General features: G+C 45.7%; 1 protein-coding gene across 2 annotated transcripts; it reads right to left on the bottom strand.

Annotated features, from left to right (window-relative positions):
• Positions 1-40: 40 nt before the first annotated feature.
• Positions 41-16,650, bottom strand: LOC137176577 (adhesion G protein-coupled receptor L1-like). Of its 2 annotated transcripts, XM_067582593.1 has the most exons (24): positions 16,530-16,650; positions 14,627-14,840; positions 13,997-14,106; positions 11,707-11,914; positions 10,410-10,674; positions 9,956-10,295; positions 9,575-9,868; positions 8,945-9,048; positions 8,606-8,791; positions 8,451-8,489; positions 8,174-8,354; positions 7,945-8,067; positions 7,536-7,753; positions 7,236-7,409; positions 6,323-6,535; positions 5,862-6,082; positions 5,626-5,692; positions 5,420-5,508; positions 4,663-4,831; positions 4,417-4,566; positions 4,231-4,327; positions 4,025-4,135; positions 3,347-3,367; positions 41-3,002 (listed from the first exon to the last, which is right to left on the bottom strand). In XM_067582593.1, exons 1-24 carry the CDS (start codon positions 16,597-16,599, stop codon positions 1,015-1,017), a joined length of 5,652 nt encoding a protein of 1,883 aa, XP_067438694.1. In that variant the 5' UTR covers positions 16,600-16,650; the 3' UTR covers positions 41-1,014. The 2 variants fall into 2 exon arrangements, with proteins under 2 accessions (XP_067438694.1, XP_067438695.1); XM_067582594.1 differs by lacking the exon at positions 3,347-3,367.
• Between the last annotated feature and the right edge of the window lie 905 nt (positions 16,651-17,555).

Genomic DNA, 17,555 nt, shown 5'->3' with positions numbered 1-17,555 from the left:
TTTCTGAAACTCTCCATCTCTCCGCACATCCACACGAACACAAAGAGAAACGTTTATTTCACATGTTTACTTGAACTTCAATAGCAATACAAGACAATCAGAACACTTGAGGTCGATATGTACAAGGATCTCGGGGGTTGCAGAAAAGTTCTGAGGTTTTATATGATCGTCTCTGTAGTCAAGAGTTCTGTTGCTAAGACAAACTCCATGGCAACGTGTTCGATCACCAGCAGTTAGTGGCGGGTGGGGGTGGGGGTGGGGGGGGAGTCAGAGGTTTTGGTCTTGATGTGAAATGGGATTGGTCAAGAGTTCAAAATCAGAGGGAGGGGATGTGTGTAAGAGGCCCCCCGTTGATATTGATAAAATGCTTCACTGTGATACATTAATTATACAAGAATGATGTATATACACGCGCACGCTCTATCTCTCACACACACACACACACGCCCTTACACACACGCATGCTCATCAAGCCACACACACACACACACATACGCTCACACACACACACACACTTGAGCACTTTCCTCCTACAGTATGTAGCCTTGTAAAGCCACTAGAAAGTCATGCACATGTTCTTTGAAAGGATTTTTTGGCAACACACAAGTGCTTCTTTGACACACTGTTTGCTTGCTACAGGGAGGGGCAACACCCAGCCGATGAACCAATAGAAACTTAGACGATGGGCCAGTAAGGATAAGCACTGATGAGACAGGAAGACACAGCAGGGTTCAGGAAAGAGAGAAAAGAGAGGAAGAGTTATGAATGGATCACAGTTATAGAAAAGTAACAAAACATGAAAAGGGGGAAGTCTCGTGGTGATCGGGAGATAGAAGCAGGGAGGAGCCATCACTGTTACCGTCATCATCGCTACCTTCATCACCCATCATCATTATCATCTTCTTCATCTAAATCATCATCATTTCCATCAGTTTGATTATCATCATGTTGTTTTTGTCGCCTTCTTCCTCCTCCTCCTCCCTGGTTTCTATGCCCCGATCACCACCGCCCTAGTCACAGGCTTGTCACTCGCTGCATCTGTCCGTCGTCTCCCTCAGAGGTGGGCTCTGCTGTGTACACTGCCTCCCCATTGGATGCCGGCGGCGGCGGCGGCGGCGGCTGGTAGAAGGTCTGCAGGTGATTGGGCCTTGGGCCCAGCGGGGGTCGCCCCAGGCTGTAGGGCAGCTCCAGGGCAGGCCGCTGGGGCTGGCCAGTGGGACTGACCTCCTCTTGACCTTCAGGGCTGCTGTCTGGGTAAGAGAGGGTCGGAGGGGAGGTGCGGATGTAGAAGCGAGGAGGGGAGCTGCTTCGGCTGTACACCTGCGGGGAGTGGCGGGAGTAGAGATTGTTGGGAGGCGAGTTGGTGTCACGTGGAGCGAAGATATTCGTTGGGGGAGAGCTTCGGGGGAAGATGCTAAGAGGTGGTGAGCGTCGGTCTCCGGGGTAGAGCGGGGAGGGGTTTGAATCTCGGGCGTAGATAGGTGAGGAGTCAGGGTCAAGGTCAAGGTCAGGGGTCAAAGGCAGAGCAAAGCTGTCAGAATCCTCTCGTTCGCCATGATACCGAAGAGACCCTCTATCTTTTCCTCTTTTCCTCCCGTCTAGACCGCCATCTTTGCTCTCAAACAGGAAAGATTCCTCCCTGTCTATATCCATCCCCCCTCTCCACACATCCAGCGCTCTATCCTTCTGTTTCTCATTCTCTCGTTCAATCCCTGCTCTCCAACCATCCCTGTCCTTTAAAAACAAGGATTCTTCCTTCTCTCTCTCCTTCCCGCCTCTCCATCCGTCAATCCCAAAATCTTTCTTCTGAGTTATAAAAGTCTCTTCCTGCTCTGTCTCCGCTCCTCCTCGCCACACCTCCATCCTCCCGTCTCTCTTCTCCAGCAGAAGAGGTTCCTCCCTATCTCTCTCCATTCCACCTCTCCACTCGTCCATCTCTCCTTCTCTCTTCTGAGAGGTAAAAGACTCGTCCCTTGCTCTGTCTGCACCTCCCCTCCATTCGTCCATCATTACGTCTCTTTTTAAGAGAAATGTCTCGTCCTTGTCTCTGTCCTGGCCGCCCCTCCATGCCTCTACACCTGCCTCCCTCTGTTTCATCAGCAGCGGCTCCTCCAGAGCCTTGTACAGGGGCTCAGACTCCTGTGGGGGAGGGGGAGGAGGAGGCGGGAGTGGTCTGTCCCGGTAACGATCTCGGTCTCTCTCCCTGTCTCTGTCTGCCTGGCTCGAATCCGCTGTGTTGCGGTGGCGGGACAGAGTACCAGGGGTGCGGCTGAGGGTGGAGTAGGGCCGAGCCTGAACATCAGGGGGACGTGCTTGCTGCCTGTCCTGGAGCCCGCGACGACCCAGAGTGCCTTGGAGCTGTGACCTCTCGCCATCTTTAAGCAGTTCACGGGACTCAGAGTCTCCAGGAACACGTGAGTGTGACCAGCCATCTTGTAAGCGTGGCGTTGTGGCGTGATCTGTTCCGTGTGTGGAATGTGTCTCATTGTCCTGTGTGTGGTGCCTTGTGTGCGCCCAGCCCTCTTGTGCGTTGTGGCGTGAGTTCGGCTGCATGGTGGCAGCCCAGCCTTCCTGGGCTTGCTGTGCATGTCGAGTTAGTGTGGCAGTGTGAGTGAGAGCTGCTCTGTCATGGTGGTGAGGCCTCGCCAAGCTTCCATAACGCTCAGGAGGAACAGGCATAGCAACCGACGGCCTCAGGTTGCTCTGCACCAGCTCTGAGATGATCATCTTTTCCAGCGCTGCTGCGTCAGACAGGTTACAGCGCATTCCAGCACCACTGCCCAGATCTGTGGCACCATGGGGGGTGAGGAGGGCTGGAGAAATGTCATCCGCTCCCATGCCAACTCCTCCCTCCCTCAGAAGGTCAGTGCTGCCCACCACTCCAGCTCGGGACCCAGGCGTGGCCCCCAAACCATGCAGGGTGAAGGTATTAGGAGTGTAGCCTCCGTTGAGACACACACTGTCCAACCCACAGGACTCCTGGCTCTGGGATACACCAACTTCTGTTGGAAGAAACAGGAAGATCCATATTACAGATGGACAGAAATACCATAAAAGACTCAGATGAGGAGATTTACATGAATGAACGTATGAATAAATGAGCAGAGCTTAGTGTTCATGTGCCTACTGAGGGTTTGGCTTTACCAAGAAGATTTGGGTATTAACAGTATCGTTTGATGAAATGTTTGGTTATGTAGCCAGATGGAAGAGATGTACATTATGTCATCATGGTCTGTGCATAGTTACTGTGTGCAAATATAGCACAGATAGTCTAGGAATTGAACCACAGTGCACAAGGAAGTGACGCTAAATGATCTGAGTGAGCACAACAAAGGAGAGCTCATACTCTGCTTGTTTCTGAAGGTTCCTACTGGTCCACGTTAAGTAAGAGAGACAGAGAGGGAAATTGTCAAAAAAACACATATAAGACAAACATTACAAGCTCATAAATGAAAAACAGAACACCGAACAGGTATAAAACAAATTCACAGCACTCAATTCACTCAATGCATTTACTGAACTTTTAATTCCAAGCATTCATACTGTACAGAAACAAAAACTGACAAACTGTGCTATGCAGAAGTCTTACACCACATGGGAAATTTCGGTTCAGGGCTACTAGACAGGGGAAAAAAACAAGGTAGAGAAAGTCAAAAGAAAGGTGATGGAAAAATTTAAAAATTTTATCAAAAAGTATGTCAAGATTTAACACATTAAACCTCTTTGCCAGTCGCATGCTGTTTGTCTTTTACACGAAGAACTGGTGGAATTTACTGCAGGACATTCACAAAACCAATGTTTTTTTTCAGTTAATGCATTTGCTGCAAATATCATAAAACTTCTTCTAAGTCAAAAACAGTTTTTAAGCTAGTTAGATCTTAAATAGGTTGCTTTAAATAAACAGTATTCTGTATGGCATAAGACTTTTGCAACATAAATAAAAGGACACTTAAACATACCAACAGAGGAGAGTAAATGAGCTGTATGTAGAAGAACAGACACAGTAAGCTGTAATGAGATGTACCTGTGGAGGTGAAGGGTTGATTGTATCCCTGGGCCAGCATCGTGTCATAAGGAGAGGCTCCTGCATGAGTCTGCAACACTGGATTGGTAAGGAAATGGTTCCCCAAAGTAGCTGTAAAGAGAAAGAGGGAGATAAATAGATTTCACTTTCTACATCAACAGACAAAGGACCCTAAGATAAAAAAACAGACAAACTGTAATCTTTACCTCGGTTAAGAGTAGGGGTGTTGTTAACATCTGCAGCGATGAAAGACGATTCAGTCTGTCTGCGTACAGTGTCATTCCACATCCTCCTGATACGACTCTGGAGCGGAAATATTTCACACAAGGTCAAACCTGGCTCAGATAGAGAAAAGAGACAGAGACGTACAAGTGCAGCATATTGTAGAGTACCTGTCTGTTAGCCGTGGCTCTCCGACTCTGGCTGCTGGTGTAGCGGCTGTTGGACCGCAGCGCAGCACCCTTCACAGAGTCCGGAGAGCTGGACGAGGATGTTGCACAGCACTGTGAGAGACGCAGGCATCGGCCATAGTCCTTCTGGCCCTACACCCAATATTTAAACATGTAAGTTTAGTCACAAATGGTGAGATTACAAACAGACATTTGCAGTTACATAACGACACGTGCACAGCGACTGACCTTCCTTGCGAGGGTGCAGTGCAATATGATAATGAGGAGCCCCTGGGCTGTGTTGAGGGAGGAGAAGAGGTATGCCAAGAGGAGAGACGGAGCAGACAGGAACATCAGGCCCGAGGACCAGTTGACGCTCTGCAGGAACAGCAGCGTCAGCGAGCCCACCGCCCACGCTCTGGAGACACGAGAGGAGGAGGAATCCAGATGAATCACGTTTGTTTTTTCTGACAAGCAAGTTCAACAAGAGTTCACCTACCTACATCTTTCAAAATGCTCTTTTAATTCTATTTTTCATTTCCCCTGTGCTTAAAACAGTCGAGGACGTTAAACTGTGTTTTGACTTTCCAGGCCAAAAAGAGAGCTCGAGTGTGTGTCACAAAATGCTTAAGATAAACAAAGACAAAATATTGGCTCCCAATTTCCACTAACATGAGTTTTGAATGTTTAAGACAACTACAAAGCTCTAAATAGAATTATTCTTATTAAACAGACTGCCTCCAGCTCAAGAAACAGTCATTAAACATTTTTTTTATATCTGTTATAATCAGGTTCTATACAGTATTTTACCAAAACTATCACAGCTACAAAAAACATAATAACAATAATAATAATAATAATAATAACAATAATAATAATAATAATACAAATGGAAACAGGAAGGTAGAAGAAATGAAAAGAAAGCTACTCAGACACAATGAACCAAGTTCATCTTGGTTCTACGCATTATCTCCTGCAACAGATCAGCATGGGACACTGTACTAACCTCAGGTTGTCATGGCGACTGGAGTCTGGCTTCAAGGCAGCAGTGCTGTGCATCTTATGTAAGGTCATCACCAAGACAACCAGGTTCAGCTGAGGCCAGAAAAGACACATATCAAACACTGTTTAATATCTATTCATAAATATGTTGTTGATTAAATAGAAGATATGTGAAAAGATTGTTGTCTGCCTGTGAGCAAGAACTCTTACCGTAATGATGACAGCTATGGGTCCAAGGAAACTCCAGATGAAGTAATTGTCTGTACGTAGCCAGCATCTACACACGCACAAACAAATCACAGGGCGATTAGAACATCCAAAACAACAAACTTGGTCTGGGAGCCGACACAAGAATGAACATATGGTGGAAAGTAACTGTTCCCAATCAAAACATGCACACACACACACACACACACACACACAGACACTCATAGAGGTCCACGTACGCAGTTTTTGAGCCGTAGCCTCTGAAGTCTATGGCTGCAGACACGGCCACCACCAGGCCAGGAATAGAGTAGCCGCACAGGTAGAAGTACTTCCTCCTGGAGTTACGTCCTTCAAAAACTTCCCGCTGCAGCAGGTACAGTTCCACTCCCTCCAGACACAACCAGCAAAACACTGAGAGCAAGGAGAAGTGCAGCAGGCCAGCAATGATGGAACACACAACCTGCAAATGTGGATGAAGAAACAATAAAATAAAAAACAACATGTGTGAGTGATGGGAGGATAACAACAAAGGAAAAATGCCCTTTAAGATTTGTACAAAAAATGTACACTTTAGGTAAAAAATGATACTTTACAAACCCTAAAAAGTGCATTATAAAATCACAATAATACCCTTGATGTTATAAGTTTTTACTCTTTCCCAATACTTCACTACTATGTGTTATATTAGTCCAGCACTCACTGTGTATTGAGTCTTGTTGGCACCGACAAGAAAGAGCAGCTCAGTGATCAGCAGGTTGGCCCACAGGTTGCAGTGGATGGTGCTGTGGTCTGTGTGCCAGGGCGCCCCCTGGCAACACAGCGTGGTAAGACAGATGGCCAAACACACCAGTGCTACAGAGATGCCAACCCAGGAAACGACATAGACCAGAAGCTCTTCTACTCCGACGGCGGACTGATAAAGAGCGATAAAGAGCATATGTCTGAATGTAGGGACATGTGTTGATGCAGGTTTGTGAGCATATGTGGATGTATTTTCTAGTGTGGAGTACTTGTGTGTCTGTTTATGTGTCCCTGTGGGTTACATAACATCTATTCAAATGAATCACACCCAACAAGAACTAGAACATCTTACAGAGAACACTTAATTTAATTTCATGGCAGGCAAAATACCCTGCAGCATTAATCAGTCTCTCTCTTACAGCTACAACCCACAATTATCACCCCCTCTGTGCCTGATTTTTAAACAACATCTTGGGGAGCATGGTGAGGGTGATGTTCAACTGTGCCACCACAGATGAGTGCACAAGAGTGGAGTCAGGAAGCCATTGATGTTCAAAGGTGGAGCAGGATTTAGTTAAAAAGTTAAAGTTTGGAAACTGGACATCTACAAAGAAAATGATAGCGATAAAAATGTAAAATCCAAGCCTGACCAACTCTGTAGTTCTCCAGTAAGCGACATTCTTGCAACACTAATCTATCTGATATCATTATCCTGCCAGTTAGTGTCAGTATAAACAAGTTGTTTACATCAAGTTACATTTACTCCTGCACACTCAGCATGTGAGAAGAACAGAAAATCGAGCTGCCTTCTGTCTGCTGTGAAGGAGAATTAAAGACTGTCAACTGTTGTTTTCGTGTTGTGTGTTACTTACAGCTGGTTGCTGGTACGTCATGAGGACAGCATAGCTGGACAGGTGGTTGCAGGCGCAGGTAGTGTGTGTGTTGTTGGTGTGTAACAGGCGGCAGCCCTGTGTGGACCACCTGCCACTACCAGACACCCCTGATGCGTTCCAGAAAGAGCAGTTGGGGCCGAAGTGGTTCTCCAGCTGTGAGGACACACACCAAAACACATGAGCGTCTTTTCACAGCACTCACTGACCAGATAATTTACAGCTTCATTAGGAAGCTACTCATTCTAAATATTAATTACAAAGTAAAATTTCCGAACAGACCTGCAGGTGCCTGAGAGTGAAGATGACCGGCTCGGAGAGGTACACTCTGTTTGAGCCTCTGTGCACAGAAGCAGAGATGACATGGGAGTTGACCACCAGGCTCCTACGCCTGACCTCTGACCCCTGGCCAAGCCCCAGTCCAAGCCGCAGAGTAGAGTTCTGGGTGGTCAGGAAGGAGCCCAAGTTCTTATAGAGAGAGAGGACTAGCTTCACCTGGCCTGCAGAGGAAACCGCAGAGGGGAGGGCAACATTGAAAAGAGGTGGACATTAATATCTGATTTATTACTGATTTATGAGATGACTAGATTTTACATTATATTTTGTAATGTTCAGATTTTTATATGTGGGGAAAATCTCCAACAAAGGCAAAGATGTCAGTGTAGAAAATGTTAAATAGTTAGCCACAGACCATTGTTGCTGTATTGTTGCAGAGCCACTGCTGAAATCTGCAGGATGCTGTCACTGTCATAGGAGTGAGGGAACGTCAGGTCCTGTATGTCCGCCTCTGTATTTAGCACATACACCTCCAGATCTGTGCACACACACAAAGACAAACACACACACACAAAATCCTGGATGAGCTGGCATTTTCCACAGTACACAGAGTGAGAGAGCTGAGAAACACAAAGACCACCTACCAACATTTGGTGCTCTGTCACTAAAACGGCCTTCGTAGAGGTTGTTCGCCAACAGAAATGCTCCTTTCTCTACTGCGTCTAACAGCAGTGATGCTGAGCGTGACTGGTCAACACTGCTCATATCAGCCCAAGACACCAGAGCCTCAGGACCCAGCAGGTTATCGACTGTCTGAACGACCGCCTGAGAGAGAGAAAGACAGACAGAGTGTTTTATCTATCTATCTATCTATCTATCTATCTATCTATCTATCTATCTATCTATCTATCTATAGCTTACCTGAACATAAGCCCTGCATGTGCGTTCCCTCTTCTGAAGCTGAAATGAAGAAAAACATCAAGCATCTATTGTTAGAATTATCATCGTTGACATTTCCGTTTTCATTTCAAGGAAAGGTCAAGTACACATCCACGTTGACAACAGGAACAATTTACCTTGTTGTAATTGCGTGCTGCAGACTCTTTATTGGCTGGTCTCAAGGCCTGGAGCTGGGAGTCCAGGATGTCCAATAGTTGTTCAATTAGCTTGACGGACATGCTGACATCACCGGCATAGATCCGACCCCGAGTCAGGTTGACCAACTCCCCCGCGATGTTGGCTGCGTTCTCTCCGCTCTTAATCTGGAGTGAGGCGGGGGTGTTTATAATGTCAAATATTTTGACATTTAAGAGAGAGCTGCTTGCTGTCTGGCTTTAGGACATTTGCACAGTGTGTGTGTGTGTGTGTGTGTGTGTGTGTGTGTGTGTGTGTGTGTGTGTGTGTGTGTGACTCACCTTCTGTGCAATTTGGCTGACCCAGGGAGAGGTACAGTTGGAAAGGTCAGGCCCTCTGGAGCTCCAACCCACTGGAGCTGACATGCACTGATAGGAGGCTATACCTGCAGAGACACACGGGGTGACACAGAAAGTCAAAAAGATAAAGGACTGACAGGTGACTACATAGATATGAGGTGGGTCTGTTAGGTGTAAGTGTAAGACAACAGCAACACCTGTTTTCAGCTATAAACATGATTCAAAATAAGATTATTCTCCAGGGTAATCATCAACTCTGTGCTACACCCATGTCCGAACCATTAAACACGATTAGGACGAGGCAAACAGCACCACAGCCTTATCTACATAATCTTCATATTAGCTTTTCCTCAGAGGGAGAGCTGCGCTGAGGAAGACAGCTGCACATCGAGAAGAAGAGTTGATGAACCACATCTCTTAACAGTATAACATCTCTCTTCTTCTTCTCTCTCATTTGAAGGCAAGTTCAGAGAGAGGACATCTGACTACATTTCAAAGGGAAACGAGATACAGACACACACATGCAAACACGCACACACACACACGCACAGACTGGCATGCTCACATCTGCACACACACACACACACACACACATACATGTGCCACACTTACCCAGTGACCCTTTAGGGCAGGGCCTCTCCACCGTCTCTCCCTTCAGAGTGGGGGGCCATTGTACCCCGCGTGCCACCCGTCCCTCACATCCACCCACTTGACCGGGGCCCCCAGGGGCCAAGGGGACACGCAGGGGGGGCCGTGGGGTCAGAGGGACCATGGCTGTGATCGGCCTCTGGTCAAAGGGCCCCCGGTTGATGACACCAATAGGGTGAGAGGCTGACGGCCGCACGGGAGTCAACGCAACAGTAGCTGTGTAGGAGCGGACGGTCGTCATCAGAGAGGAGAGCGGACCTGCAGGGATGAAAACACTGTTGATTCTCTAGATACATCAAATATGTCCGATAACATTTACAACTAAACTGCGCTTGCTCAACAGACCTTTAGTGGGAGGTGGTGGTGTGAACTGCAGCGGGTATCTCAGCACGTAGTAGTTATTCCACACGTACAGCTGGTTGTCTCTGGGGTTGTAGTCTATGGAGGAGATGTACTGGTAAGGGTTAGGGAATGGTATTTGAACGGGCAGCTCCTGTCCTCGACTGGTGTCGTAGGCGTAAACCACCATGTCGCTGCCGACCCGGCCATCCGCCTGCCCCTCATCATCCTGGAAGATGGAGCGTACGGCATAGAGCACGCCACAAGCCATGAAGGCATTGCTCGCCCCACGTTTGTCAAAGCCGGTGGCCCAAGTACCCTCAAAGCGCAGGGTGTACGGGTTCACCTGCAAAATAGGGAAGACGTGAAAAGATGAGATGACTCAGTAATGTTTAACACCCTTTATCCTTTCCTTATTCCTTCCCAAACTCCAATCATCTCATCCAATCACTCCTCTTACCTGGCTGACCACGATGCGTCCATTATTGGCTTCAGTGGAGTAGATAACCCAAAGGCCGTTCTCATCCACTGCCAGATCGATGTCTGACTTCCCTCCCCAGCGGTAAGGCGAGGTGTCATGGTAGTTGGCATTGACCACGACTGCCTCGCCACTCTTGATTCGTGTCCGCAGGTCATACTTGACCAGGTTGCGTGTTCGTTCCTTGTTGTAAAACACAGCACCATCATACACCACAAAGCCTGTACCATCCACGCGGCTAGGCAACCTAGGAGAGAGAATGAGTAAGAATATGTATGACTATGTACAAATTTACACTTTTTATATGAGGATGTTACTTATATTATTAATTAATAAAAGACAGTTACAGGCCCTGAAAACATATTTTCTCAATCAACTTCTTACTATGAGCAATGGGATCATACATAAACACATTTTCTGCCAAATTTCAGGATTTTGCAACATTTGAATCATAATGTGATGATTGTTTCCTCATGTTTCAACTCAGAATTGGAGCAAAGTTTTCAGGAGCTTTAATTTCTCATTTAGAAAACAAATGCTGGTTTATTCACATTTTTGAATTGAATGGAAAATTGACACTAGCCCTCAGGGCTGCAACTAATTGTAGCCATTATTAATTCATGTTTAATTAATCAATCATCATTGATCTTTTTTTTGGAAGGGAGGGCGAGGGGGGGGGTTACTCTCAAGTCAAGCCAAATGTATTCATAGAACACATTTGAAAACAACAGGTCCCAACTAAAGTGCTCAACCGAGACATTTGAAATACAATTAAATAATGATAATTAATAAATTGGTAAACAACTGTAACGGACAAAATTAAAACCATTTTAACATTATATTAATGATTAAGTGGACTCGAATGCAATTGTATAAACTTGGATCTTTATCCAGGATTTAAAAGTAGCGGTATATAGGGAAGGTAACAGTGAAGGATAAACTGTTCCATGGCCTGGGTGCAGCAACAGAAATGCTTCAGTCCCCTTTGGATTTTGATTGTGATCACAAGATCTGAGGGACCTGAATGTAGAATATGGACTGAAGTTCCCAAGATCACAACTTCAAATTTCTTGTTTTGTCTGACCAACAGTCCAAAATGTATTTAATGGACATGATATAACAAAGAGAAAAATAAGATATCTTCACATTTGAAAAGCTGGCACCAGCAAATGTTTTGCATTTTAAATGGAGCATTAATTGATTATTAAAATTGTTGTCAGATAATTTCCTGATCAATTAATCAACTGTTTCTACAACACGTTACACACTCATCACTCACTTATAGGTAGTTGTGACTCTGTTCTGCCTGTAGTCGTCCCAGGAAGCGTACTCATACAGCACCTCTGTCCTATACGGCGTCCACGGCATGACGTACAGCCTGTCGCCAGCCTGCAGCGGGTCCTTACACCACGCCCCTGACTGATGCTCTGCCTCCAGGAGAGAGGAGGCCGGCTGGATACTGAGCAGTGAGCCGGGACAGACGAAAACTGGAAGATGGGAATTAGGCAGGGCAGAGAGAAGGATGTGAGGATGAAGAGAGAGGGAAGTGAGGGACAGAAAAAGAGTGGAGAGATAGTGAATGCAGGTGCAGGGAGAAAATGGATCAATGCGTGAAAAATGGATTGAATTAGATGCAGTTGATGCAGTGTGATTAAGGAAAAAGAAAGAAGAGAAAAAGAGAGAGGTCTTTAAAGCACCTGTGCTGATCTCAAAAGGCAAGCAACTGAAGAGACGTAAAAAAGTGTTGAAAACCACACACTGTTAGTGTGTGTGTGGTGAGTAATACAACAGGGACACTGCAATGAAAGGTGTGTGAGAGTATTTATGTGCTTTGTGTGTGTGTGTGTGTGTGTGTGTGCATGTGTGTGTGGGGGTTAGTGCAAAAAGAGTGAAAAAGAGTGTGAGGTAGAATCAGGGACGCAGAAGGCGGGGCTAAATTTTGCCTTGAAGTGAATGAGAGGGCAGGTTAGTTTTACGTCGAGCACAACGATCGGTCCACCCACATGTCAATAACTGTATGGACACATGTATACTGTACAGTCTCACTGGCATGCAAATAGGCATGCACACACACTCACACACATAAGCAGTGCTTGGTAAGCACACATCCAGACGGATATACAATCACACACATTTGGTCTTATTTTTCCTATGAAGATAAATAAGGGGCTCTTCCTATAAGGGAAGAAAAGGGAAAATAAGCATGAAGAGGATGATTGGACAAGAAGGAAGGTAGAGTGAGAGAGAGGAAGGAAGAAAGAAAGAAAGAAAGAAAGAAAGACAGAAAGAAAGACAGAAAGAAAGAAAGGGTGCTTGTGTGTGAAAAGGGACTAGAGCATAGAAAGAGTATAAAGAAGATTATGTTTATGTTTGTGTGGGCAGTTGTGTTTATGTTTGTGTGTGCACAGAGAGATTGAAGGATAGAAATAAGAGACAGACAGATCGACCAGGAGCAAGAGAGGAGGAGGAAACTGGAGAGAGAAAGAAAGAGAGAGTAGAGGAAGGTGCAGAACCTGGATAAAATTGGATAAAAGGACGGGTTTCCATACAACAAGAGATGGATAAAATGGGGGGGGGGAACCGAGTAGGAAATGAAAAAAGGGGGGCAACATCCAGCATGACTACGAAACAACGTCCTAGGGTAGGAGGAAGAGAGAGATGGTAGGAGAGAGCAAGAGCAGAAGAGAAAGAGGGAAGGGGGGTGGGAGGGGGGAGGGGGGGTCGGGGTAAGGAGAGATCAAGATGCTACAATGTATTGTCTTTACCTTTTTGGTCCACTTCTACTCAAGCATAGGAAAAAAAGAGGGAGAGAAAGAAAGAGAAATCAGAGGGTGAAAGAAGGGAAGTAAAGAGAAGCAAGAACGCAAGCAAGAGAGAGAGTGAAAGAAAGAAAGAAAAAGAAAGGAAGAAAGAAAGAAAGAAAGAAGGAATTGCAAAGATAGAATTGCAAAGATAAAGACTTTGGAACTCATTCTCACCACAACATTATAGTCCCCCATAAAAAAGAAAGTAAGAAGCACAACAAGAGACCTAGCACACTCCCCTCCTCCTCTCCCCGCGTCTCCCACCCTCCACACCCCCCCCCCCCTCTCCTCCCTCCAACCCTCCCGATCTCTCCTTCCCTCAATCAGGCTCCTGTGGAGAAAAGAGAGCGACTCCTGTGGCGTGAATCTGGAAAAGAAAACACACACGCGCATGCACGCGCAAGTGCACGCACCCACTCTCCCATACACACACACACACACACAGAAGAAGACATACAGTATGCAAATGTCTTACAGTTCCTCTCTCTGTACTCTCTCCATCCAACTTTCTTTTTTCGTATTTCAAACACACAGAGACGCACACACTTCCTGAGAAAAAGAAAAGGATCTCAATTTTTTTTTTATCCATCAATCTCTCAGGGATACAGTCGACATCAGAGGTTATTAGAACAAAAAAAAAACAAACACCTTAAACCTAAAATGTAGCATGACAAAAATAGGTTAAATCTTTGTGTTTTTGCGTGCACATGCACATATTTGTGTGTAGTCATGTTTATGTGTGTGTTTATTTATATGCATACTCACTATAAGGGACACACTCATACTGGATCTCCAGGTATTTGTATGTTCCAGGACAGGGGTCTGGGAAGACGTCAACCCCTGCGACCACGACACACTGAGTCCTATTGTTACACCTGGAGAACAAGGCAGAGAGAATGGATGGAGGGATGATGGATCAGTAAAAAAAGATGATGGAGTGAGAGAAGAAAGAAAGAAAGAAGGGAGGAATGGAGAGTGATTAACAGACAGGAAAGGGGAAGCAAAGGACGCTCCATTTGTCTACTCTACCTCTCCCTCTCTCTGACTATTGATCAGTTCTTCTAGGAAAACACTGCTGAGTACACAGCTAATGGTGCAGCCAGGCACTCAGACTCAGCTGGAGAGATTATTGCACTTGCACATACACATGACTCACAACACAAGCATTTGCTCCGTCTACTGTTTCCTCTGACACATATCAACATGTATATTGTGCTGCAATGCACACATGCAGTATGTACAAAACAGTAGATGTTCTCATTGATTGGTTTAACTGCTTCCAAAATACTGGCACAGCAGCGACAAAATGATTTACATCTTTACTGTGTAATATAACCTCTTGAACAAACACAGAATACAGTCATCACTGGATCCGTCACACACATGCATACACACCTCTGGGCCATAATCTTTAGTGCGTCAGGGAGGTAACACTGTGTGTTCTCCATCTGGAAGGGGTCTGCGTCACAAATCTTGTCATCAGTGCGTCCATAGTTGGCGGTCTCCACCATCACCACATCACTTCCTGGGCAGCGTAGCTCAATTGGGTAACCCTCGCATGCCAGCTCCCTGCGTAGCAGCCCGAATGGCATGGCAGCCCGGGACATAGCTGCTTATGAGAGGTGGAGGTGGGGAAGAAGAGTGGGGGATGAGTTGGGGCAGACGGTGAAATTTTCATGAGCAATTTGTATTTACAAGCAATGAGCTTAAGAATCCAGTAAATGAACTTGGTCATTGGTGCCTTTATCCCTTTGTAAGAGGCAGGGAATAATGTGATCTGTAGCGGCCTGGAGTTTAAGTGGTACTCCAGCAATTTAGTATTGCACTTCCATAAAATTGGGGCTCACAAGAGACACATTTTAAGAAGAGTAGTGCAGCAGAGGCTGCGATATCCTGACTTTTAGTCCTCAGTGTGGGTTACCCTCCAAAAATACTGGATCCTACATTTCCCATAATGAAACCAACAGCATATTTAGTTAGACCCTCCCTGTCAGGTCAAGTCCACACACCCAGTTTGTGACAAATCCTTTCTGTTATAAAAGTCTAAAGGCGTAAGCTGTGATAACCCTAATTAATTCATTAGTAGTATTTTTTTTCTGACTTTAGAGAGCTCCCTCCAGAGCCACAGAAGACATTATACAACTGTTTACACAGGCTGTGTAGAACTCCCAACGGTGAGTATACAGACTTACTGTGCAAAATTGATTGAGTTTCCCATTAAATAACTACTCTAGGAATTAGATCAGCCATCTCGTATCTTCACACTCTAATAATCCACGAATTAAGGCAATGCTCTGAATTCAACAGATATAAACACCTTACTTTGAATGACTGCTTCAATCAAAACATGCCTATACCTGTATTTTACCTAAACATAACATAATTAAAACCCAGAAATTTATTTGGCTCCTTGATCACCTCATGTGTGATTTAAGTTAATCTTTAAAATGTGTGAAAGCTTACACTGGAAGGATTCCCAGATGACAACAGAGTGTGACTGTTGACATAAATCGCACCACACATACACTATAACACCTACGTGTGATGTGACGCGTGGGTACGTTGCACTATCTTGTGTTTCGAAGTCAGCGGGGAGGATGGAGCTTATATTACTGGCTGTCAGGTACTCAGCAAACCCAATCAGACAAGTATAAGATTTTATTTTCCTTCCTGTTGAAGGCTACATCTCACTATGTCACGCATGCTCTGTGCGTAAATTCCCCTGAACCTGCCATATTAATCCATGTAAACCTGGGTTATTGGAGAAAATCACATTACCATTACCTTAATCCGGTTGTTCACATCAGCCCGAGTATCATGCACACATGAAAAGGCGTTTGCTGTATGGGGATTAGACCCATATTAAAAGCGAACACGTCAGCATGATCAGTATGCTGCTGGTGTACAGTAACTGTCTGTGGTGCTGAATGACTGATTGTTTATTAACTAGGAGCTGCAGGCGGCTTCTGAAACACTCCCTTTGGCCATACTTGAAATGTTTTGGTAATCTTTTGTTTATGTAGGTCACAGCATTTCAAAAACTTTGCCAAGATGACTTTGCCTTCCTTCGGAGGCACTGGGCTGAGTTCCACTTCTCATAACGACTTTGCTCACAAACAGTGACATACATTTTAGTCACAGGAAACGACGTACAACTGGAATAATCGACTTGTTTTCCATTTTTGTGAGCTTGTGATTCATCCTGTTGATTGCTGTGTCAGGGTCAACTCCTCGACATGATACTACAGTACCTCAATGGTGTGACGCTACTACAGTACCTCAATGGTGTGACGCTTACCTTGGTCGGAGGGGGTGACGTGAGCCAGAGTGAGCACGCACACCCCCAGGAACCACAGTGACACAGCCATGCTGGGCAGGAAGAGTTAGGACGTCACACCACCGGCTGCGTTAGGGGAGCCTGGGGAGGAAGCAGTGCAAGTGAGAGATTGAGAGTGAAGAACTGCACCCTTTCCCACTGTGCATATCAGTGTATGTGTGTGTGTGTGTATTTATGTGTGTGTATTGGATGGTCAATAACACACACTGACAATGAAAGAGTGCATGTGAGAAACACAACAAGGTGGGAGGAGGACAGAAGAATAGAGAGACAGAGAGGAGGGAGAGAAATAGAGATAACAATTGAGCAATCAGTGCAGCAAAAAGTCCCTCAATCTGCTGTTACCATGGTGATACCACAGTGCGGTCTGAGGGAAAGAGGGAGACAGACAGACAGAGTGCAAGGAGATATGCTGGGTGTATGTATCAGTGTGTGTTTGCATGTGTTTGTGAGTGAAAGCGCACGCGTGTTGTAAGTCCATAATTAACCAGGAGCATCACTGGCCACTGACCCATAAAAGAGTCTTAATCTTTCTATCCTCACACACACACACACACACATACACATACACACATGCACGCGCACACAGGCAGGCAGGCAGAGGGCTGGACTCAGCTTAGGCCACTTTTCAGTAATCCTAAATAAATGATGTCGTGGAGACGATCTCTTCCCCAGCAGGGGTAACGAGGTAAACAGCTGACTGAAGGCGCAGGTGATCAGAGGGCAATGCTGTGCTGTGGAGTTTTACGGGGGAACATACGGGACGCAGGCAGATGAGCAAGCTACAAGAACAACAGTAATATGACTCCTTAATATAGACTGAACTCTTGGCCCTGGACAGCAGGGAGGATCGAGGCTGAACCGCAACATGCATTACATTTCTTTTTTTTTCCCTGCTTCGCATTACAATCTGCTGCTGGAGTATGTACACAAAATTGAGCATAATGGTCCCCGGAGTGTGTGTGTGTGTGTGTGTGCGTTTGTGTG

The sequence above is a fragment of the Thunnus thynnus genome, chromosome 3 (assembly GCF_963924715.1).
Source record: "Thunnus thynnus chromosome 3, fThuThy2.1, whole genome shotgun sequence".
Classification (NCBI taxonomy): domain Eukaryota; kingdom Metazoa; phylum Chordata; class Actinopteri; order Scombriformes; family Scombridae; genus Thunnus; species Thunnus thynnus.
This window is presented reverse-complemented; position numbering and strand designations above follow the sequence as displayed.